At 43.4% G+C, this 26137-nt stretch overlaps 1 protein-coding gene across 2 annotated transcripts in view; it reads right to left on the bottom strand.

The window, feature by feature from the left end:
• Positions 1-978: 978 nt before the first annotated feature.
• Positions 979-26137, bottom strand: part of LOC148135184 (uncharacterized) — a 275374-nt gene continuing 250215 nt past the window's right edge. The window contains exons 4-6 of one of the 2 annotated variants that reach the window (XM_087985206.1): positions 4104-4216; positions 3704-3819; positions 979-1183 (exon numbers count right to left, since the gene is read on the bottom strand). In XM_087985206.1, coding sequence (XP_087841332.1) covers positions 1126-1183; positions 3704-3819; positions 4104-4216 — 287 coding nt within the window. In that variant the 3' untranslated portion in view covers positions 979-1125. The remainder of the gene's footprint in view (positions 1184-3703; positions 3820-4103; positions 4217-26137) is intronic. The other variant, XR_015755444.1, reaches the window with a different exon arrangement.

Genomic DNA, 26137 nt, shown 5'->3' on the forward strand with positions numbered 1-26137 from the left:
CATCAGAGATAGGGAGGTACAATTCCTATCATTCCATGCAGTCTCCTCCTGATACAGGGCTATCATACATTTCAGGCCCTTCCTGTCTTGCTTCCACCCGAGTGGAAAGGGAACCACCTGGACCACTGGTCTACCGGAGACACATGCGTAGCAATTGCTCTTGTTCAGACTTTTTACAGTACACTTTACCCATTCAACCCAGGCATTTGCATCCCCGTATCCAGTTTCTGTTTCGATGGTCTGTTCCAAGTCCTTTACCTCTATAATGTTCACTACTTTACGGTCATCGGGAGGGGTGTAAGGTTGTATCTTATTGTCCAGTAGTTCTGCCCGTTTTCCCTTTCCTACGCTAATTCGAAAACAACAGCCCAAGAAGTCATTCCCTTTTGTTGTCATTTCTATCCCAATTGATTCATTTAATTGTACCTGATGGGTGCCACCCCACCCCACCCCCCCACCCCCCCCCCCCCACCCCGTGATTTCCTTCGTGCGATGTGGTTTTGTTTATCGTTAGGTATATTGGGTTACATTCTTTATCAGGACAATCGAAAGCTGGGGTCGGAAGGGGGCCCGGAGTAGTGTGACAAGACCATTATACCAAGTACCATCCCCAAAGCCATCCCCATAGGACTTATGATGTCTCTCTGAGCTGCAGTACTGTCTTTGATTATCTACATCCCCACAATGTACTAAGCTGCATGCATCGGCATCTATTACTTGTGGATTATCAGACTCAGGAACCACTATAACACAAATGAAAATAATGTTTGACAAAATCCCAATACTAAGAGAGCGAGTATCATAACTCAAAGCTTCCCCAGCATTCTTAAAAATCATGCTGAAGCACAAAAAGACTTAATATACAATCCTGAGCTCGCGTCGTCATTGTATAATCAGTTACTCAAAGTCACTTTAGCTTGAGTTTAGCGGTTCTTGTATTCATCCGGCTGTCCTGACTTCTTCCTCAATTGGAGATTCCACTGGCCCTTTGATCCGAGTGTAGTGAGTCCAGCCTTTCTCTGCCGTCCTTATCGCCGTTTCTGTCAAAAGAGCCTGATACGGTCCTTCCCAATCCGGTTGCAATTTGGTCTCTATCCATGATTTTACGAAGACCCAATCTCCCGGTCAAATCGGATGAACAGCGAATTCACGGGGCGGAGTCTGTGCCAATAAACAATGTTTCCTGAGGAAAGACAACGAGGAGGACAAACCCAGTATATACTTATTTAAGAACAAATCTTTAGTTTCTGGGTTTGGCAGTGGCCAGAGGATATGCCTCCACCCATCCGGATAAATGATCAATTATTATCAACATATATCTCAGTCTGCCCAGTCGGGGTAATTCGGTATAATCTACCTGGATGCTCTGGGATGGTCTTAGCCCAGGTTCTCTCCCTCTGGGACTTGTTTCCTTAACACTTTCTTGTTGACTTTTTTACGTGTTATGCCTCCCTCACATATCTGTTTGGCTATCGTATGTATCCCATTGCATCCATATTTCCTTCAGACTAAATCACACATTGCTTGCACTCGCCAATGGCTCCCCTGATGTAAGACAGCCATCATTTTTTGCATCATCATTTTATTTGACATTTCCCTTCCATCAGGTAACATCCAATGTCCCTCTGCTGTTTTTACACCCCTTAAATCTTTCAATTATTTTTCCTCTCTTTCAGTGAATATTGGAGCTTCCCAAGGACCTGGGACAGTAGGTATTAGGGAATAAATCACTGCTTCTTGTGGGTTCAGGGCAGCTTCGTTCGTTACCTCATCGGTCAGTAATGTAGCTTTCCATTCTTTAACTAACAATGAATTAATGCAGTCATGTTTTAAATTAACCGTGAATCAATATGACAGGTCACTGAGAATGTGTGAAGGGATCCTGCCAATTAATATTGATTCAATCGATTTATTATAAATATTAATTAATAATTATGTATATTATATGAATAAAATAATCATTATCTGTAATTCAAGTTGGAAACGCAACAAGTGACCAAAACATTTTTTTAAACTGTAATTGCGCAGTTCTGTTTTTTTACCAGTCACTTGTGACTTATCATTCTGTTCCTGTAATTTTGTTGCTCCAGCACATTCATTTTTAAGAACCTCAACAGATTTCATAGCACCATTTGCAGTTAATGCAATCCCCAATTTTGTGGCAGTATTTTGTCATGAGCGCAAAACTGACTCTTTGTGCCTCTCATCACAAAACGGTCATCATAATCCAATTAACTCTTTCGTTCCTCCTCCCTTGGGCTTAAAATTTAAGGATGACCTTGCTGCCCCCATATCGACTAGGAAAACGACGTCCTTATTATAAAGTCGCACCTTTAAATTTATCAAGTGTTCCTGGTGGGCCCCAGGGGGCAGGAACCCCTGACACTCCTATTCTTCATCGAAATTCATAAGCAATATCGCCCTCTCTTCCCTTTACAGATCCGGACACTCCCGCTTAAAGTGACCTGCTTTTCCACAGTAATAATATCCCGCCTGTGGGGATTTCCTCCTCGGTCCCCGTCCCTGTCCACCAAAACACTTTACATCTCCTCCCTTTATTTTCAACATGCTGCCCACCACCATTCCGGTTTCTTTCTCCTTTTAGTTTTGGCTTTTTTTATTAACTCATCAACCGTGGGCTATCATTATTTTTGCCTTTCGTTTCTGCTTCTTATGTTACGTTACCAGATGTTTGTTTGCTCCCTATAACTTCAAATACCAATTTATCATTTTATGCTTGTCTAATTTTAAAACCTGTTCCTAACTATACATTTTGGAACTTTACTCATAATATATATTTATATATTATAAATTCATTTATTCAGTATTTAATGCTTAAAATATGAAATGCATACAGTACCCAACTTCGAAATCCACTATAATTAACCGGTTTTATTCCCTTAATTTAATCCTAAAATTAATTTTTTTTAAGAAGTCTTAACCAGTCATTGCCCAATTACAATGCCATCGGTCGTGAAATAATCGGAGGTGTCTTAAAAGGATTTGTCTATTCAAGTTTAAAAAAAACTCCTCATGCATGAATAATGGCCAAATCCAAGGACACAGATATTAACCATTGGATTTTTAAAATTACAATCTAATGTTGAACTGAAACTTCAATTGTCCTCCATAAATCACTGATATTTAAGGCTGAAAGACATTAGTTAGAAACTGATAGTGAGGCAGTCATGACCTGTAAAAGAACAGGAGTTAACATTTTATTTCATAATCAGTGCAATATCCTTAACCTTAAAATAAATCATGTTAAATTTCCATAATAGAAATCAGATTCAAAACAATCTCGGATCTCTAGCTCCAGGGAACAAAGCACAAACACTCAGTCACCAACAAACAAATGTGCAATCAAACCAATTCACAAAGGGTTAAACTTTCTACCAGCTGTACAGGAATTGGAGTTAGAGTCCTCTGGGTGTGTGGTTGGGGTTAGAGTCTCCTAGGTTTAACTAGAATAATCAATTGGCAAGGGGAGCCTCAAAGAATGATTCATCGAACGTGTGAGGGATTATTTCATCGAGTAACATCTCGAGGAACCAGACAGAAAACTGGCTATGCTATAATATATTGTAGAAGGAGTGTTAAATCATACTGTAGTACAAGATCACCTTTGAAAGAGTGGCCACAAAATTCTGCAGTTTCACATTCAGACTGAGGTTTAGTGTTGGACAATGATAATTTTACTGACCTGAGGAAGGGCTTGGCCTGAGTGGACTTCGCAAAAAACATTAACGAGCGTGACACTTGAAGAACAGTGGCAACTACTTCGGGAGATAGTCCAAACTCCTTAATTAAAGTGTAATTCTGAGTGGAAGAGGAATTTTAAAAAGCTGAAAAGTGAACCATGTCTTAACAAGGAAGTCAATACTGACATGAAGGTGATGGCCTGGCGGCATTATCTCCGACTACTGATCAAGATAATGTTCTTGGGACTCAGGTTCAAATGCCGCCATGGCAGATGGTGGAATTTAAATTCAATATGAATTTGGAATGAAGAGTATATTGATGATAGTGAATCTATAGCTTATTGTTTGAAACATCCATACGTTTCATGAATGTCCTTTAGAATGGGAAACCACCATCCTTACCTGGTCTGACCTACATGTGACTTCAAACCCACACAAATTCGGTTGATGCTTAACTGCCCTGTGGGCAATTAGGGAAGGACAATGAGTGCTGTCTAACCAGCGACGCCATCTTCCTATGAATGGAATAAAGAAAAACGCTTTAATTGTTCGCAAACTTTTTCTGAAAACAAAATCAAAATAGCTACGAAGGAAAATGCGTCGAAAACATAAGATTTGATAGAGAACACTTCTCCGAGTAGATAAAAAGTAAAAGAAAATGCTGAAGGTAAATGTTGGCCTTTTAGAGAATGAAAACGGCGGGGTAGTAGTGGGAAACTCAGAAAGGGCAGAGGTAAAGCCAACACTTCTTGCTTTCACGGTGGAAGATAATTTCTTCCCAAAATTTACAACAACTGCAAAGGATCATGATGGAAGTACGATGCTGATGGAAAAAGGTATTAAACACATTGATGGGATTAGAGGGAGTTCAGGCCCTCGGCATGCAGTCTATCGTATTAAAGGAGGTAACAGCAGAGGTGCCTAATGTGTTAATTACAATATTCAAAAAATCCTTTGATTCTGGAACGATGTTGAACTATTGGAAAATTAATAATGTGACACTCGTATTCAACATAAGAGATAGGAAAAAATGGCAAACCTTATAACAGTGAGTTTTAACTTTGTACTGGGGAAGTTTCTTCAGTCAACCATAAAGTAGAAAATAACTGATAATTTGGAAATCAGTTAAATAGTTGGGTGACTGTCAGGAAAGATAAGAAGGTAGTTCAAATGTTTCAGATGGCTATTCCTCTATCAAAATGCTTTTCAGCTTTTCGAACAGCTGAAGGGGATTGTCTCTCTGAGGAAAACGGAAGAGCAATCAATTATTGGACAATTGGAATGATTCTTATGTTCAGCAGCGTTTGCGAAGAATTAGTAGAATTATTGCTTCAGTGGACTTTTCTATCAGGGGCATCAACACGAGATTCTGGGCCAGTGACCGTTAATTGAGGATGGTTTGTTGCTTTCCCTGTGCGAGGATTAAGAACGTTTCGAAACATTTCAAGCACCTTTGTTAAAGGTAAGATTGAATAGCCAAACATTATTGTAGGTAATGGCAGGACTGACATTTTTTAGGGAAAGATTAAAACAGGACAGAATGAACTTAAGAGGTGAGGTAGAGTATCAAAAATAAAACCGTTAAAGCAATACTTTCTTGTTTACATCCAATGCCAAACTCAACTGGGAAGGAACAAAGGGTTAAAGGAGAAAAATCAACGGCTGAAGAGCTATTGTGTTATTGAGGGATTTAGATGTTTGGGAAATTGGAATCAATTTTAAAATAGAAATGACCTGTTCAGAAAAGATTTGTCTAATCTAATCTCGAAAGCAGCGAGTATCTTAGCAGGGAGATTTGCTCATTCTATGTAGGGAAACTTTATATTGATAGAGACGGCAAGGGGGATATTCCAAGTAGCAGTAGAAATGACAGGATGGTTACAGACGAAAGCAAAAAGGAGATATGAGATAGCGTGGGCAGATAAGGCGAAGGATAATCCAAAGATATTGTGCAACCGCATTAACAGCAAGAGGGTAACCACAGAGAGGGTAAGGCCTCTCAAAGATCATGAAGGATATCGATGTTTTGAACCAATAAGATGGGGAATAAAATCATCCCATTCCTGGTTCACTAGACAGCAACAAACACACACTATTTCCTGCACCTCACATTCATCCAGCTTGAACTCTATCTGCTATTGTCAGTCTCTTGACCCATTTGCTCAAGATAATTTTGTATTCTTAGCGAACCTTCTTCACTGTTCACGATGCCACCAGTTTTGGTGTCATCCACAAACTTATGAACCGTGCCTTCGATATTTTCATGCAAATAATTTACATAAATGACAAACAATGAAAACCCAGAACCAACCTCTGTAGAACACTGCTAGGCACAAGTCTTTAGTCCGAAAAGCAACCACCCACCATTACTCTCTGTCTCCTGTCATTGCACCAATTGAAAGTGCTGGAGAGAAACCCCACAGTTCTGGCAGTATCGGAGCAGAGTAAAATGGAATTAAGTCGTTTTGAGTTCAACATAACTTGTTCAGAACAGGTTCATATAAGACTCGATATGTTAACTCTGCTTCTCTGACCAGATCCTGCATCATCTGTTGCATTCCTCCTTCATATTGCATTTGTATTTCAGATTTCCACTATCTCAAATATTTTGCTTTTTCTTGGTTGCTCTGGATGTTGAAACCGATTATATTTGGACAACATCCTCCATTCCTGTTCCCATCACTTGTGTCAATGACACATGCATTGCACTGGAGTCTGTTTCTTCTTTAAGTTCTGAAAGTAAATGCGCGGATCTCATCAAAGTCATTTTGATTTAAAAGGCCTTTTAGAGACAGCTTCACTTGATGAAAAAATAGGAATAGTTTATTAATTATGATATTGTCTGTGTGTTTTATGACTAAACTTGTCTCCTCAGTCTCTGAACATTTTCAATATACTTCTCTGAATAAGTACAATAAAGGTGGTTGTCATGCAGCCCATCATCTCTGTACCAGCTCGGTATGAGCTGTATTCTCACTCTTACTCTTCTGTAACTCACAATAATGAAATACATTTTGTTATCTATGTCTGTTTTATTTCTCAATATCCCGTCCAGATATAAACAATCTTAACAATCTGTATAACCTGTGATTAAAAATTCGATATATAAAATATAACTATGTACTTCACATTTAAAATTGCCCTATTCCATTTGCATTGTTGTTCAATATTCCATATACCAGGGGTCATTTGTTATCTTGTTCTGCATTGCATTTCATTCCATTTGTCAGAAACAGTGATGGCTGAATGCCAGTGATTGGGAGATATTTATGCACTCCCCTCAGGTCTCCTCAGCCACTGGCCGCAGCCCTTTCTGTCTCATAGCCAACATCATATTCATTCCATCCCTTACTCATTAATTCATGACTTTTAATAAACAAGGTTATTGTACATGGTTATGGACCAGGACTGACCCGTCACAACATTCTTAAGCACGTAGCCCAGTCCGTAATGTTGCCATTTGTTGAAGGTAAGTGTATAGTGGATATTCCCAGTGTGAATTAGTTGGTCTGACTGCCGACTTTGTATTTGCAAAAATAAGGAATGAAACACAACAAATCGAAAATAACGCACCTGAATAATTCAATCTATCTAAAACTGACAGGCTATCTCCAATTAATGATGCTGATCCAAATTACTTGCAACAATCCTAATAAACAATCCCTTGAGCACAACGCGTTAAAAATACACAAAAAAGCTCATAGGTTACAAAGTCCCGTGCTGGCCTCCTACCTGCCCTCGACCTCTTCATAGCCAACTGCCGCCGCGATATTAACCGCCACCTGAACTCCCCCACCCCTCTCACCCAATCCAACCTCTCACCCTCGGAACGCGCATCCCTGCACTCCCTCCGTTGCAACCCCAACCTCACTATCAAACCAGCAGACAAGGGAGGTGCGGTAGTAGTTTGGCGCACTGACCTCTACACCGCTGGGGCCAAACGCCAGCTCGCAGATACCTCCTCCTACTGCCCCCTTGACCATGACCCCACCCCCCATCACCAAACCATCATCTCCCAGACCGTCCATAACCTCATCACCTCGGGTGATCTCCCATCCACCGCCTCCAACCTCATAGTCCCACAACCCCGCACCGCCCGCTTCTACCTCCTGCCCAAAATCCACAAACCTGACTGCCCCGGCTGACCCATTGTCTCCACCTGCTCCTGCCCCACCGAACTCATCTCCGCATACCTTGACACCGTCCTGTCTCCCTTAGTCCAAGAACTCCCCACCTACGTTCGGGACACCATCCATGCCCTCCACCTGCTCCATGATTTTCGCTTCCCCGGTCCCCAACGCCTTATTTTCACCATGGACATCCAGTCCCTGTACACCTCCATCCCCCATCACAAAGGACTCGAAGCCCTCCCTTCTTTCTTTCCCGCCGTACCGACCAGTACCCTTCCACTGACACCCTCCTCCGACTGACTGAACTGGTCCTCACCCTGAACAACTTCTCTTTCCAATCCTCCCACTTCCTCCAAACCAAAGGAGTAGCCATGGGCACCCGCATGGGCCCCAGCTATGCCTGCCTCTTCGTAGGATATGTGGAACAATCCATCTTCCGCAACTACACTGGCACCAACCCCCACCTTCTCCTCCGCTACATCGATGACTGTATCGGCGTCGCCTCGTGCTCCTACGAGGAGGTTGAACAGTTCATCCACTGAACCAACACCTTCCACCCCGACCTCAAATTCACCTGGACAGTCTCAGATTCCTCCCTCCCCTTCCTCGACCTTTCTATTTCTAGCTCAGGCGACCGACTCAACACGGACATCTACTACAAACCAACCGACTCCCACAGCTACCTGGACTACACCTCCTCCCATCCTGCCCCCTGTAAAAACGCCATCCCATTCTCCCAATTCCTTCGACTCCACCGCATCTGCTCCCAGGAGGACCAGTTCCAAAAACGCACAACCCAGATGGCCTCCTTCTTCAATGACCGCAATTTCCCCCCCGACGTGGTCGTCGATGCCCTCCACCGCATCTCTTCCACTTCCCGCTCCTCCGCCCTTGAACCCCTCCCCTCCAACCGCCACCAGGACAGAACCCCACTGGTCCTCACCTACCACCCCACCAATCTCCATGTACAGCGCTTCATCCGCCGTCATTTCCGCCACCTCGAAACGGACCCCACCACCAAGGATATATTTCCCTCCCCACCCCTATCAGCATTCCGTAAAGACCACTCCCTCCGTGACTCCCTCGTCAGATCCACACCCCTCACCAACCCAACCTCCACTCCTGGCACCTTCCCCTGCAACCGCAGGAGGTGCAAGACTTGCCCCCAAAACCCCCCCCTCACCTCCCTCCAAGGCCCCAAAGGAAACTTCCATATCCGCCACAGATTCACCTGCACCTCCACACACATCATCTATTGCATCCTCTGCACTCGATGTGGCCTCCTCTATATTGGGAAGACAGGCCGGCTACATGCGGAGCGTTTCAGAGAACACCTCTGGGACACCCGGACCAACCAACCCAACCACCCTGTGGCTCAACACTTCAACTCCCCCTCCCACTCCACCAAGGATATGCAGGTCTTTGGACTCTTCCATCGCCAGACCACAACAACACGACGGTTGGAGGAAGACCGCCTCATCTTCCGCCTAGAAACCCTCCAACCACAAGGGATGAACTCGGATTTCACCATTTTCCTCATTTCCCCTTCCCCCACCCTGTCTCAGTCAAATCCATCGCTTTCAGCACCGCCTTCCTAACCTGCAATCTTCTTCCTGACCTCTCCGCCCCCACCCCAGTCTGACCTATTAACCTCACCTTGACCTCTTTCCACCTATCACATTTCCGACGCCCCTCCCCCAAGTCCCTCCTCCCTACCTTTTATCTTAGCCTGCTGGACAAACCTTCCTCATTCCTGAAGAAGGGCTTATGCCCGAAACGCCGATTGTCCTGTTCCCTGGATGCTGCCTGACCTGCTGCGCTTTTCCAGCAACACATTTTCAGCTTTGGGAAGTCAGGAGGTAAGTTAATCGCGCAGTATTCCTAGCCTCTGATCTGCACTTATCTGTGGTGAGTCCGGTTGAGTTTATGATCAATGATACCCCCCAAAATTTTGATAGTGGGGAAATTTAGTTACGATAATGCTGCTGAATAACAAGTGGTTATATTGTTTCTTATTCGTGATGGTCATTGTCTGGATTTGTGTGGCACGAATGTTACTTGCCACTTGTCAGCCCAAACCTGGATAATCCCCACTTCCGACCTTATGATGGAAGGAAGGTCATTGTTGAAGGCTGCTGAAGATGTTTGTATCTAGAACATTATCCTAATGGACTACTGCAGATATGTTCTGGAGCTGAGATGACTGACCTCCAACAACAATGACCATCTTCCTATCTGTCAGGTATGACTCAAATAATGGAGTGTTGGCCTGTGATACCCTTTTTGTTTGGGGTCCTTGATGTCACATTTGTCAGAATGCAGCCTTGATGTCAAGGGCTGCAATTCAGTTCCTTTTTCGATGTTTGAACCAAGGCTGTGATGAGGTCAGGAGCTGAGTGTCCCTGGTGGAACACAAAATGGGCGTCACTGAGCAGGTTATAGTTGAGTAGGTGCTGCTTGATAGCACTGTTGATGAGCCCTTCCAGCACTTTACTGATGATGGAGAGTACACTTATGAGGCGTTATTTGGATGGGTCGAATTTGTCCTGCGTTTTATGTACAAAACATACTTGAGCAGTTTTTTTTCCCATTGTCGGTTTTTAACCGTACTGGAACAGCTTGTCTCGGGAAGCGGGAAGTTCTGCAGTGCAAGTCTTCAGGAATATCGCCGGCATGTTATCAGGGTTATAGCCTTTGCAGTATCCAGTGCCTTCAATCGTTTCTTGATATCAGTCAATCGAATTGACTGATGACTGCTATCTGTAATGATGGGGACCAGGAGAGGAGGCCGAAATGGGTCATCCACTCAAAACTTCTGACTGAAGATTTCTGCGAACGCTTCAGCCTTATCTTTTGCACTGATGTTCTGGGCTTTTCCATCGTTGAGGATGGGGATATTTGTGGCGACTCCTACTCGAGTGAGTTGTTTGATCGTCCACCACCATTTATGATCAGGTTAGGAAGGCTGCAGAGCTTAAATCTGATGCATTCGTTGAGGAATAGCTCAGTTCTGTCTGTCCCTTGATGTTTATGTTATTTGGCAAGCAGGTATTTCTGTTTGGAAGCTTCAGCAGATTAACATTTTATCTTTGTATATTCCTGGTTCTGCTCCTGGCATGCCCTACTGCACTCTCCATTGAACCCGAGTTGATCCTCTGCCTTCATGGTAATGGTTGAGTGGGGGGATATGATGGGTCGTGACATTACAGTTTGTGCTTGAGTGCAGTTCTGCTGCTATTAATGATCCACAGTGTCTTATGGACGCTCAGTCTTGAGTTGCTAGATCTCTTCGAAATCTGTGCCATTTAGCATGGTGATAGTGCCACACAACACAATAGAGTTTATTCTGAATGTGACGGCGAGACTTTTACCGATACTGTCATGGACAGGTATATCCGCAGTTGGTAGATTGGTAAGGATGAGGTCATATATGATTTTTTCCCTCGTGTTCTTTCCCTCACCACCTGCTGCAGACCCAATCTAGAATCTATGTCCTTTAGGACCCGACCAGCTTGATCAGTAGTACTGCTGCCAAACTATTCTTGGTGATCGACTTTGAACTTTCCCAGAATATGCTTTGTGCCCTTGCCTCAGTCACTGCTTTCTCCAAGTATTGTTTAACATAGAGGAGCACTGATTCAGATGAGGAAAGACGTTACGTGATAATCAGTAAGAAAATTCTTTGTCCATGTTTAATCAGAAGCCATGGGACTTCATTAGGTCTGGAGTCAATTCTGGAGACTACCAGAGCAACTATCTCCCGACTCTCTCTCACTGAGCTGCCCCCTCTGCTGGATCGGTCCTGCCTTTTGGGGAGTACATATCCAGGGATGGTGATGGTGATGGCTGGGTTAATTTTGTAAGGTATGATTCCGTGAGTATGACTATGTCGGGCTGTTGCTTGAATAGTCTGTAAGGCAGCTGCCCCAGTTTTGGCACTATCCCTTAGATGATAGTAAGGAAGACTTTGGAGGTTCTACAGTGATGTTTCTAATGTTGACTTTTCCAGTGCACAGTTTGATGCCAGGTGGTCCAGCCGGTTTCATTTCATTGAAACTTTGTAACGATTGGTACAACTGAATGACTCACGAGACCATTTCAAGGGGCGATTGCGAGTCAATGACATTACCTTGGCTCTGGAGTTGCATGTCAGCCAGACCAGGTGAGGATAGAAGATTCCTTCATTGAAGGATATTAGTAATCCAGATGGACTTTTCTGAAAATCGGCAATGGTTTTATTCTCATAGGTAGATTCTTATTTCCAGGGATATTTCAAAATTATTGAATTGAATTTCCACCATCTACAGTGGAGGGATTCGAACCTGGGTCCAAAGAACAAGAGCTGATTGTCTGGATTGATAATCTATCGGTAATACCATGAGGCCTACTTGGAACCACATGTTGTACTCAACTGCTATTTCTTATGTTGCCCTGTTTTTCATTCATTGATTATGTTATTCTGGAATATCATCCATTATTAAATCCTGATTGAAATACGTGTCATGAACGTCGTCTCGACTGCTTGAATTTTATTCAATCTGTTTGGTTTGAACAGATATTTTAAGGCTGCTGCACATCAGAAAAGAACAGGAAGTAAGAATGGCTAACTGTGCACTGTACGTGTCACCGGACCAGCATGTGTGGATATGTCAGTTCGTCTGATCTTCGAGTAGGATAAAAGTTCGGCAGAACCTCAAGGGTCGAAGGGTCTGCAATGTGCTGTACTGTTCTGTGTTTTATGTTTCACCCAGCCTGTGGATTCTTATCAATTGCTGATGGGATGATGTGTGTGAGATCAGGAAGATGGGGAGGGGCGTTATGTTGTTCATTGTTCCATTCACCTGAATGTCCTACACCACGCAGGTTCCCCCAATTTCAGTTCTTAACGAGATTCTTGACTTGTCATTTGCTGCTGTTTTCTTCATATACAATCTGTTGGGTGACCCATGTATTAATCAGATGTTTGCTAAGTTGCGTGAATTGGGCAAAAATAAGACGTCAACTATGATTATTCGACTGTACTATAATCTCTGAAAAGCATTAGGTTGATTCTATATTTATGGATCTAAAATATAAACTCCTGTCAAGATTTTCTAACACAGAAATAAAGAATGTACATTTTATTTTCTATCGAACAAACTACATGGATGTAACTCTTTTGGCGATCAGAATTACATACACAATGTCAGGATTCAAAACAATGCATTGTCACTCCAACTTTTTGAAAGCGGTTAGCTTCTGAATGATTACATGTTCCGGGTGAGCAAACGATTGAACAATCAAATAGAATTAGCGTTCTTATACATTTATACATAATCAAGCAGTTTAATTTCTCACTGAAATGTACAAGCTGTAATGCCAACTAACGGAAACAGAGTATTCCTGTTTTATTCTATAACTTTTTTTCATATTTTTGAGCACCGCAATAAGTTCACATATTTGTCTGTTCCCTCCAGGAAGAATAAGCCTTGCAAGAACTGTAACAAGCACTACATCGGAAAAACAGGCAGAAAACTAGCCACCTGGATACATGAACAACAGCTATCCAGAAAAAAGGACATGACCCACTATCACTAGTATCCTTACATACAGATGAGGAAGTACACCATTTCGACTGGGTCCATCTAGGATAAGCCAAACGGAAACACGCACGAGAATTCCGAGAAGCAGAGTATTCCAACCTGAACTCTATCAACAAACACATCGATTTTGATTCCATCTAACACTCTCTGATAAAAGAACCGGACATAAAATCACCAATACTGGAAATTACATCACTGACTCAAGGAAACCTAAACACATAAATAGCAAGTGGGACATAGCACCTGCACTCCACCAGAGGCTCACTGACAATGTTCCCTAGTATAGTGATGAACCATCTGAAAATGAACTCTCCAGCTCAGCGAGAAAACTGACTTCCAGAAGAAGCGCAATTTCTCTCATCCTCTCTTTAAATAAATCCTTCATTCCAGTTATCATTCCAATTATTTTAAGGTTATTTGTATTCTTCTGTAAAGTAATTTGGTGTCTGTCTTTCTGTCTTCTGAATGTGTGTGTGTGTGTTGGGGGGATTGGTGCGAGAGAGAGAGACGGAGAGAGAGAGAGAAAGAAAACAATGCTCTGTAATCTATGGATTACTCCCCGTGCCATGTGGAAAAGAGGGAAGGATGGGGAAGACAGTATAGCTTAACATGTTGTTAACAAGGTATTTCAAGGGTGGGGGTTTCAGATTTTTGGATCAATGGGACCTCTTGCAAGACAGGCGAGGACCTGTACAAAAAAGACAGGTTGTATCTTAACTGGACGAGCACCAACATCCGTGTGTGTGTGTGTGTGTGTGTGTGTGTGTGTATATGGTGGGGGGGGGGGGGGGGGTGTTGCTAGTGCAACTCAGATGGATTTGAATAAACCAGGAGAGTGAGAGCAAAAGCAGCAGATCAGGAACTGAGAAGAAGGTCGAGGTGAATAGGACATCAGACACGACCAGTCTAATGACCATGCCGAGAGAAGGAATCAAATCAGTCCAAAATGTGAGTTGGGAGTTGTAATAAATTATCGAGATTAGGCGCAGGTTTATCAAGGATTAATAAATAAGGGTGGGGAGTGTGTGTGATGTGAGGGAGTGAGGTGTGTGAGATCAGGGAGACAGTGCACAAGAAAATGATAAATTGGAAAGAGGTTGGGGTGGGGAGTTTTGTGAGAAACAACTGGCAGAAAAAAAATTCAGGAAAATTTGCTGTTTGTCAAAGGGAATACCTGGGAAATAATTTACTATGTTTCAGATAAATAACATCTTTATTGCTAGAGGTCTTTATTATAATGGAGGAAAAGCTGTGTTCAAATTATGGCTGTAACTATAATAATGGTGGCAAACAGTTAGAATATTATCAGTACTGTTGTTGGACAATGCTTGCACAGAGCATGTGAATTAGCCTGGATGTTCCCAGAGATGGATGGGCTGACTTTGGTTGAGTAAGTGCTGAAGCTGCATGAGATGCTGCTGCTTTGTAATATAGCTACTTACTGAGTACAGTCAAAGGAACAAAGCAGCAACTGCCATTGCTTATTATTTCAGAATATACCAGAGTGTTCATGGCTGCCACTGCAAATAATCATACAATGAAAAACAGGCCTATCATGTCTGTGCCAGCAAGTGCATATCCAAAGGCTTTTTAAACGTTGTGAGGTTACCTGCCTCAACCACCCTCCTAGATAATGCATTCCAGTTTCATACTACCCTCTCAGTTCGAAACACATTCCACAAATCCTCTCTCAAACCCCTCCCTTTCTCTTTAAGAGTGAGTCCCTTTGTTTTTGATCCTTTGACTAAGGAAAACAGCTGTTGTCTGTCCATCCTCTCCATACCCCTTATGCTCTTGTACACCTGTACCAGGTTCCCTCGTCAACCTTCCCTGCTGCAAAGAAAAAGCAAGCAATTTAGCCGTCCTCTTTCATACTCACTTTTGAGTACTTACTTGTGTTTAGATTAGATTAGATTAGATTAGATTACTTACAGTGTGGAAACAGGCCCTTCGGCCCAACAAGTCCACACCACCCCGCCGAAGCGCAACCCACCCATACTCCTACATCTACCCCTTACCTAACACTACGGGCAATTTAGCATGGCCAATTCACCTGACCTGCACATCTTTGGACTGTGGGAGGAAACCGGAGCACCCGGAGGAAACCCACGCAGACACGGGGAGAATGTGCAAACTCCACACAGTCAGTCGTCTGTTGTTACTTCTGACTTGCAACTTCCAAATTTATTGGTGTTAAATTTCATCAGGCCATTGATCTGGCTATTTGAATAATTTGGTTATATCCTCCTGTAGTCTTACACTTGCCTCTTGACTGTGATCCACCCAGCTCATCTTTGTGTCATCCACAACATTGATCATCATTCCACGGATCCCCACCTCCACATTCTCACAATCGTCATTTCTGAATATCACAAACAACCCGTGATTTCCTTCCTGTTCTCCAACTGTTATTCAGAGGATGATTTGACAATTCCAGTTTCTTGCTTTCCCTAATTTGGTGAATTTATGAGTGATGTAATTAACACATTTTATGAGGGAGCCACAAATAGCATTTTCGACACAGAGTTGAATTCACCTTTTACACTCTGCCTGTCTGCATGTTTTATTTATAAATCTTGTAATAATTTAGGATAAGCTAAGGTTTGGCACCTTGCGGTGGAACATTAACATTTTGTGTGGCACTGTTCTTTGTAACATTCCCTGCAATAGCCAGACCTGAGAAATTTTCCATCTGCAGGATGGGTGTGGACTCATTCATTGTTTATCTAAATCAGCGAGGATAAATATTCAATTAAATTCTATATTATGGGCAAACTGCAGAAGGTTAAACCATATTCTCATCTTGAATTGGAAGCAAATATATACTGGAAAATAATCAAAAATATTGAAACACCACAGTAGGGGAGAAAGAAACATGTCGTCTGCACTTGATGGAGATATAGAAATATATAGTACATGTATAACCTGAACAAGGATACAAGAGATAGTACAATAAATCCTTTTTAAATTTTGAATGGAATCCAGATCCAGATTTTCTTGAACAGTGATGGTTTCTCATCCAATCTCACCATCCAGTCCCTTCTGCATATAAACCAACATTTTCCGTATTACCATCAGTTCTGAGGAAGGGGCACTGGACATGCAACGTTAACTCTGATTTCTCTGCACAGATGTTGCCAGACCTGCTGAGCATTTACAGCAACTTTTGTTTTGTTTCAACATTTTCATCGCAAGTTCTCACAATACGATACATCATCGATATTTGGAGCCCTGTCAAACAGAGGAATTGTGCAATGCGGTCCTTTCTTGTTTTTATTACAGTTGGTGTGTCTGTGACACCTGAATTACAGCCGTAATCTGTTTCTTCTTTAAGATAGAAAGTAAAAAAAAATTCTGAACATCTTGTAAATCTCTGGAAATCTATTCTTTTTTTAAATACATTTTAGAGGCAGCTGAACTCCATGAAATAATCGGGATAGATTTTTGATGATGGAACACTCTGTGTCCTTCATTGTCTCCCCACTCTCCAAAAGCTTTCAATGCATAACATAGAATTATTACAGCAAAGGTGGTGGAAACTCAGCCCATTGTCTCTTCCAGTTTGGAATGAGCGATATCTCTACTATTATTCTCCTGTATTGTTCCCATAGCCCTGCACATTTTGTTATTAGTATCTGTTTTTAATTGTAAGCTTCCTGCAAGTTATGAAAAATATGATCAATCTCAAACAAAAACAGACTTTGGAGGGAAAGCTCAGCAAGACAGGCAGTATCTGTGAAGAGAAATCAATGTTAATGCTTCAGGTGCGGTGACCCTACTCAATCTGTATTCCCAATGATTAAATGGTGTGTATATAAAATATAAAATATCCTTGTTGCGAACTATATTTAATTCTATCTGACGTTAAGAGTGATGATGACATGTGGAATATCATTGTGCTCCCCATGCAGTCTCCACAGCCACTGCCCCCATTCCGCCCCATCTCCCACCCAAACGTGATTTATTAATTCAAAAGTCTGAAAGAATAAGTTCACTTTTGGTTTTGGACTGAGGGGAAGAAGTGTAAAAATTATTGCTTTATAGCAAATAAAACTGCAATAAGATGTTTGTCAAGTTGTATAAATTAATTACTGAAGCATATTATGAATGGAAGGTCCAACGTTTCTTTATTAGAGCAGGGAGAGGAACATTCAGAGAAGTCCACACTTCCTGTCTATGTGCAGAGCAACTCTGCCCAGTGATCGTGTGTTGGCTGACGTTTGTTCCCGTGGAGGAGAGATGATCACAGTAACTACATCCTGATTGTGTTTCTTTTTTTATGGAGGGTTGGAAATTCGGGGTAAGATGGTCACAGCATTGCAAACGTACAACAGAGCAGAGTCATCCAGCCTGCGATTAGAAAGCATCCATCATTCTCCCTCACAACTGACTTCACTAGAGCAATTAGTCATGGGAGATGTGACCAATAGCCAGCTATGTCAGCGTCTAGTCCAGTCCAGTTATATTGTGAACTGAAAGTGCTGTATTGAAAGCTAGAACTGTGTTCTCAGTGACTGTGATTGATATCAGTCTCCATGCATTGTAACTGTGTCACTGGAGCGTTTCCCTCTCCTATTGGTGAGGCGCTTCACTCAGTGCGCTATCCCACTGTAGGAGCAGATGCATCAGCTCCAACAATAACAAAGATCAACAGCTGCACACACGTTGAGAGGACAGATCTGAATCTGAGAATAATGGACTGGATAATTGCACCAATGCAGAGGAGGCTTCCCTTGGGTCTTTTCAACATTTCTCTCTATTGGGAATTTCTACCATATCACATATTAGCGGTACTAATTATTATTTTGGGCGGGGTGGAGGGTGTGTTTCTAACCTATTCTCGCTATTGTTGGTGTTTTCTACCTCTGTCCATTCATTAATCCCATAAACAATTTTGAACTTCATTGCAATTTCTGTTATCTATATTTGTCAAAGAAAGAAACTATTATCTTCAATTCAAATTGCAGTCTCCATTCATCTGAAATGCAGACCACTCCCTTACAAACATCTGAGAACAAAACTGTGGACAACCTCAAGATCCCTTTTGGCCCTGACTTGATTTATGTCTCGTGTTATCTCTGTCACAAACCCTGTCCACTACCAACTCATAATATCCCCAACTTCAATAAAAATGATAAGAATTCGAATAAAGTTCATTTCACGAAAAACAACCATAAAACTCAGATTTTGTCTGGAAATCTTGCTGTTTCACTGATGACCTTAAAGAAATCTAATGTTACTACCCGGTCTGGGTTAAGTGTGTTTGATTTTATATTGGCTTGTGGAATGGCCTCACAATCAGGACAATTAGTGATGATTAACAAATGCTGCCCTGGCAGAGATGCCGACTTCCCATGGAATAACAAATTTGAAGATTAAAGCAAACAAAAGAAGATGCTGGAGATCTGAAATTGCATAAGAAATGCAAAGCAAAGAACAGAAAGTGCTGGGAGCTTTTCTGAACTGAAAACAGTTGGAAAATAGTGTGAATAATGATGGTGACAGGGAATTCTGCTTTCAAAGGGAGGAGGAGTGAGCTAAATCGATAGAGAAAGAGAGTGATAGAAGAAAAAGAGCAAACAACAGGAATGACGATCAGCTGGAATGGAAATAAAATGTGAGATGCACCTCATTTATTTTTCACTTTTTCCATCTTCCCAAATATCTTGCCCATGCCGGTACATGTATACCCCGCTTTTCAAAAATTCGCTTTTTGCCACTTCCCTTTCCGAAAAACCTCCATTACGTCCTGTTTTCGCTAACCAAAAGAATCACTTTTACCAAGAAAGATGATTTTTTTCCCACATAAATTAATGCTACTTCACTTTACGCCATATCAGCTTGTGAAAGTTTCTGCAGGAACACTCTACTTTCAGACACACAGGGAAACTATATATATCTAAGATCATGTTTAAAGCGATTTGATCCCAACTGTGTGTCTTCCGTGAGTGTCGTCATTTTCTTATATTTATTAATGGGATATAGGTGTCGCTGGTTGGGCCAGCATTAGTTCACTGACTTGATTGCCCTTGAGAAGACCTTGAGCTTCAATGCCACTTAGACAGAGTGAGGCACACAAGGTGAAAGCTGCACAGGAGGTGTGCAAAGCAAGAGCGACTTTCGCAAGATTAATATTATTTGAAAAGTTAGAGATTTCAATTCGTCAGTGTAATTACGGTGGGGAAGAAGGTGTTCCTGAGCATGCTGTTCCATGTTTTCAAGCCTCTGTATCTCCTCCATTTTGGAAGAGGTTGTAGGAGATCATTACGGGTTTTGGAGAGATATTTGATGTTGCCAGCCTTTCGCTGACAATGAGAAGTCTAAATGGATGGAAGATTGTCTTCCATGATAGTCTGGGCTGTGCACACAACCGTCTGTAGTTTCTTATGGTCCTGGGAAGAGCAGTTACCATCACGCTATTATGCACATGAACAGAATGCTTTCAGTTGCCCGTATGCGGAGCACTGAGAGAAGGCAGTTCCAAAATATTTTGATGTGACAATTGGTTGTTAAATGAATATCCAAGTTCTGGTTGCTGTTTTGACAACAATTGAAACTTAACCAATAAATTTAAATTATGTCCAAGATACCAAAACGCAATTGAGTTTATTTTATTGCCAACATCCAACTAAAGAGCCGTCACATGCTTCAAAAGAATAGAGACGCCATCACCATCACAACGAGGGAGAAATAGACAGACACGTATAAGGAGAGAGAGAAAACACAGCGAGGGAAACAGAAGGACTGTCAGTAAAACAGAGAAAGGGAACAAAACAAGAATCAAACAGTCACGTGGACAGGAAGAAGGGGAGATAGCAAGTTCAGGGAAAGAAACAGAAGACAGAGAAAAGGAAAATAGAAGGAAACAGACATTGTGAGAGAAATAGTGAGATACAAAGCACACAGTGAGCTGAGGATGGAGAATGGGAGGTGCTGGGGGTGAGGACCAGAGAGAGCTCGGAGTTAGCTGGGGGGAGGAAGATGAGGATTTACTATGACTGTACCAAGGTGTACAGGCAGATTATAGTAAGCAAGGCTGTGCAGAACGATGGCTATAAAACATATCTGAGAGGCATGCAGATTACGTCGTACAGGGCGTGTGTGAGGCGAGATCAACATGAACAAGATCAGCATTATCTGAGATTAGAGAGTACATTCATCAGTCTAATAACAGTCAGGAAGAAACTTTTAATGAACCAGCTGCTCTGTGTTTTCAAGCTTCCATATCTTTTAGCCTGATGGAAGAGGTTGTGGGAGACCATTACTGGGGTGTGATTGGTCTTTCATAATATTAGAACAAGACATTCCAGCACAGAAACAGGCCATTCTATGATCCAAATCTTCTATCTAAACCTGTCGCGTATTTTGTAAGGATCTGTATCCATTTGCTCCCTTCTCATTAATGTATCTTTCCAGAAATATCTTAAATGGAACCATTGGTGACAGTTCACCATTTTGAGAAACTCCCTCCCCCTACTATTCTCTGTCTCATGTTGCCCAGCCAGTTCTTTATCCACGAAGCTCGCGCACCATGTGACTTCACTTTCTCCATAGCCCGACAATGGGGAAACATACCAAACGCCTCCCTGAATTCCATGTACATGACATCTACAGTCTCTCCCTCATCAATCAACTTTGTCACTTCCTCAATGAATTCTATTGAGTAGGTAAGACATGAACTTCCCTGCACAAAACCATGTTGTCTATCACTGATAAGACTACTTTCATCCAAATGAGAGTAGATCCTATTCCTCAGTATCTTCTCTAGCAGATTCCCAAGCCCTGACATCAGTCTCACCTGTCTACAATTGACTGGATTATCCCTACTACCTTTCTTAAACAAGGGAATTAACAATTGTCCAGTCTTCCGGGACCTCAGCTGTGTTCAAGGAAGCTCCAAAGATATCTGTTAATGTCTCAGCTATTTCCTGTCTCCCTTCCCTCAGTAATCTGGGGTAGATGTTGGCAGCCTTTCTGTGGCAACGAGCCATGGACAAAATCGATGGTTGGGATGTTAGATTCCGTGTTGGTCAGAGCTGTGCACCCAACCTTCTGTAGTTTTTCGCTGTCCTGAGTAGAGCAGTTGCCGTACCAGGCTGTTATGCACCGAGACAATACGCTATCAATAGTGCATCTGCAGATGTAGCGCATGTTGAATTTCCTGTATCACCTCAGGAAGGAGAGGCATTGTTGAATCTTCCCGACCGTCGGACCTATGTGAGAAGTTCAGGACAGGTTGTGAGTTATCATCACTCCGAGGCACTTGATGCTCTGCACTCCCTCAAACGGTTGATGTAGATGAGGTGTGTTCCCCTGCTTTCTTCTTAAAGTCAGTGATCAGTCCTTTATGTTTGCCGGATTAGAGAGAGAGGTCATTATCAACAGATCATGCCACCAAGATCTCGATCACCTTTCTACATTCTGAGGCATTGTTGTTTAATATCCGTACTGCTATAGTGATGTCATCATCGAACTTGTAACTGGCATTGTTTGGAATTTGGAAACTCAGCCGTGGCTGTACAGGGAGTACATAGGGGCTGCGAAGACAGCCGTGGTTGTACAGGGAGGAGATTAGGGGGCTGAGGTCACAGCCCTGGTTGTACAGGGAGGACATTAGGGGGCTGAGGACACGGCCATGGGAGTACAGGGAGGACATTAGGGGGCTGCAGAAACAACGGTGGGTGTACAGGGAGTACAGTGGTTGGCTGAGGGCACAGCCGTACGTGTACAGGAAACACACTAAGGGGCTGAGGTCACAGCCGTGGGTGTAGCTGGAGTACCCTAAGGGTCTGAGGGCACTGACGTGGTGTACATGGAATACAGAAATGGGCTGAGGGCACAGACGTGGGTGTGCATGGAGGACAGTGGGAGGCTGAAGCCACAGCCGTGGGTGTACAGGGCGTACATTTAGGTGCTGAGGGCACAGCCGTGGGTGTCCAGGGAGGAAAGTAGTGAGCTGAGGGTACAGACATGGGTGTACAGGGAGTATTGTCAGGTGTTGAGAACACATCCTTCAGCAGCAGTAGTGGTGATTGTTATTGTGGAGGAGGTGTTTTTAACTATCTTCACGATTGTGGGTCAAAAACCTGAGGAGCCAGTTGCAGAGGATCGAACCGAGGCCAAGGTCGCGGAGTTTTGTGATTAGTCTGTAGGGGATAATGATTTCGAAAGTGGAGCTTTAGTCAATGAGCAGGAGCCTGGTGTAGGTGTCCTTGTTGTCCAGATGTTCAGGGATGCGTGCAGGCTCGGGTATGGCATCTGTTGTGAACCCGTTACATCAGTCGGCACATTATAGGGCAGCAGGTCAGGCTGGAAGACTGGAGTTGGTGTAGGCCATAACCAGCCTCTCAAAACACTTCATCGTCTATAAGGACACGTTCCATGTGCTTTCTCACTTACGCGGATGATGATGGCCTTCTTGAATCAGATTGGGACTTCGGCTTCTGGAGGGAGAATCTGAAGTTGTATGTGAATACCTCTGCTAGTTGGTACAAACAGGATCTGAGTGCTCAGCCAGGAACACTCTCCATGCCCATCACTTTCTTTGATTTGACTCACTGAAAGACTGACCATGCCTGCAGCGGTGACAACAGACTGGTACATCTGGGGCTTTCGCGGTAGGTGTCAGCCCTCAGTGACAGTCACAAAGTCATTTATGATCGACATCCCCTCCCCAACCTCCCTCTGTCGTCTTCAACACACAATGACATTGGTTGGTGTGATTACCACACAGTCAGCATTGAGACAGAGTGCCATTAATAGACTGGGATCATGCGCCATCAAGTTCTGTGGCACCATAATGGGGTAAATTCATAATAAAATAGCGTGCAGGGTGCTAGTGCCAGTGGTGCAAGGAGTAAAGACTTTGCAGGTGTAATTCCAGTCAAGCCACAGCTACCAACCTTCGCATAAACCAAATCATCCGCCGACATTTCCGCCACCTCCAAACAGACCCCACCACCAGGGACATATTTCCCTCCCCACCCCTCTCCCCCTTCCGCAAAGACCGTTCCCTCCGTGACTACTTGGTCAGGTCCACGCCCCCCTACGATCCACCCTCCCATCCTGGCACTTTCCCCTGCCACCGCAGGAACTGTAAAACCTGTGCCCACACCTCCTCCCTCACCTCCATCCAAGGCCCTAAAGGAGCCTTCCACATCCATCAAAGTTTTACCTGCACATCCACTAATATCATTTATTGTATCCGTTGCTCCCGATGCGGTCTCCTCTACATCGGGGAGACTGGCAGAGCGCTTTAGGGAACATCTCCGAGACACCCGCACCAATCAACCAAACCGCCACGTGGCTCAACATTTCAACTCCCCCTCCCACTCTGCCGAGGATATGGAGGTGCTGGGCCTCCTTCACCGCCGCTCCCTCACCACCAGACGCATGGAAGAAGAACGCCTCATCTTCCGCCTCGGAACACTTCAACCCCAGGGCATCAATGTGGACTTCAACAGATTCCTCATTTCCCCTTCCCCCACCTCATCCTAGTTTCTAACCTCCAGCTCAACACAGTCCCCTTGTCTTGTCCGGACTTGTCCGACCTAGCCAGCTCCTTTTCCACCTATCCACTCCACCCTCTCCTCCCTGACCTATCACCTTCATCTCCTCCCCCACAGAGCTACTGTACTCTATGCTACACTTTCCCCACCCCCACCCTCCTTAGTTTATCTCTCCACGCTTCAGGCTCTCTGCCTTTATTCCTGATGAAGGGCTTTTGCCCGAAACGTTGATTTTGCCTGTCCTCGGATTTTGCCTGTGCTCGGATACTGCCTGAATCGCTGTGCTCTTCCAGCACCACTAATCCTTAAACCTAAATGGAGTCAAGCATCTTGAGCGTTGTGCCTTTTCAGTGGTGGACAGTCCTTAGGTAGTGAAGAGGTGCCAGTTACGTGAACCATCTGATCTGATGTCAGTTTTGCTTGGTTTTCAGATGTTACAATGATGATTGGATGGGCAGGTGATATTGAGGAAGTGGGGAGGCTGCAGAAAGACTTGGACAGTTTAGGACACTGGGAAAACACATGGCTGACCGAACACAATATGGGAACATGTGAGATTATGCACTTCAGTAGGCGGAATACAGGCAGACACTATGTTCTAAAAGGCTTCATGAAATCTGAAGCACAAAAGCAGTTTGGAGTCCTCGCCCTCTCTTACAGTTAATGCACAGGTTCAGTTGGCAGTTAGGAAAGCAAATGTAATGTTAACATTCATTTCAAGAGAGTGAGAATACAAAAGCGGAGACATACTGATGAGAATGTAATGGATTATGGTCAGACGTCATTTAGATTATTGTGAGCTGTTCTGGGGAAGGATCTACGGGTGTTGGACATGATTTATACTGGGAATGATGGCTTGTCATATGAGCGGCAGTTGAGGGCTCGTGTCTGTACTCAATGGAATTTAGAAGAATGGGGGGGGGGGGGTGCGCATCTGATTGAAACTGACCGACTACTGCAAAGATTGATACAGTTGAAGTATAGAAGATATTCCCACTCGTCTTAGAGACCAAGACAAAATGGCAGGGTTTCAGAGTGAAGAGATAGGCTGAATAGTCGAAATCTATTGCTATATCTCATGCCCTTATGGTGATACAGTCTATTATTCAGTGCAGAGTTGAAAGTCTCAGACCTGCTCTTGTAACCCTTGTATCTGTACGGTGATTTGACTTCACCTTCTGGTCTATGTTAACCCCTGTAATACAGACGGTGGGAGAATTCAGTGCCAGTCAGTAGCGCAGTAATATGTTGAATATAAGCTGCTATCTGTGAGTCTCATTTGACGGGAGTACATTGTCTACGATGATTGTCATTTTCAGTTTGCTATCTTTGAAGGATCGATCCTGTTACGCAAATATTGTTGAATTTAACAAAACATGTGCAATTTATCACAGCGCGCAGCAACAATACGTCATGGAACACTGAACACCTTTCTAATAACAGAATGGTCTAAAATGTTCATCATCAGAAACATTGCTTTCCTGTTCATGTTCCAATCAGACTACTTGTCCCATCAAGGCGCTCAACTTGGAACTTTTTACATTTTTTTTCGGATATGAGAATCGCTGGATGGACCCACCATTTCTTGTCCGTCCCTAGTTGTCCCCTTGAGAACGTGGTGTTGAGCTGCCTTCTTGTACCGCTGCAGTCCACCTGCTGTGCGTGGACCCACAATGCTATGAGGGAGGGAATTACAGGGTTTTGACCAAGCAACAGTGAAAGAATTGTGATATATTTCCAACTCAGGATGTTGACTGGTTTGGAGGGGAGTTTGAATGTGGTGGTGTTCGCAAAAGCCTGCTGCTCTTGTCATTCTAGATGGAAATGCTTGTAGGATTGGAAGGCACTGCCTGAGGATCTTTGAAGAATTTCTGCAGTGCATCTTGTAGATAGTACACACTGCTGCTACTAAGCGTTGGTCATGCAGGCAGTGAATGCTTGTGGATGTGGTGCCAATCAAATGGGCTGCTTTGTCCTGGATGGTGTCAAGCTTCTTCAGTGCCGTTGTGGCTGCACTCATTCAGGCAAGTGGAGAGTATTCCACCTCACTCCTGACTTGTACCTTGTAGATGGTGAACATGCTTTGGGAAGACAGGAGGTGAGTTACTCACGCAGTATTCCTAGCCTCTGAGCGGCTCTTATATTTATGTGGCGAGTCCAGTTGAAGTTCTGGTCAATGGTAACCCTAAGTGTATTGATAGGGGGTGTGGAGTGGG

The sequence above is a fragment of the Chiloscyllium plagiosum genome, unplaced genomic scaffold (assembly GCF_037043375.1).
Source record: "Chiloscyllium plagiosum isolate Xiang-an unplaced genomic scaffold, Cpla_swu_hap1 HiC_scaffold_51, whole genome shotgun sequence".
NCBI classification, from domain to species: Eukaryota; Metazoa; Chordata; class Chondrichthyes; order Orectolobiformes; family Hemiscylliidae; genus Chiloscyllium; species Chiloscyllium plagiosum.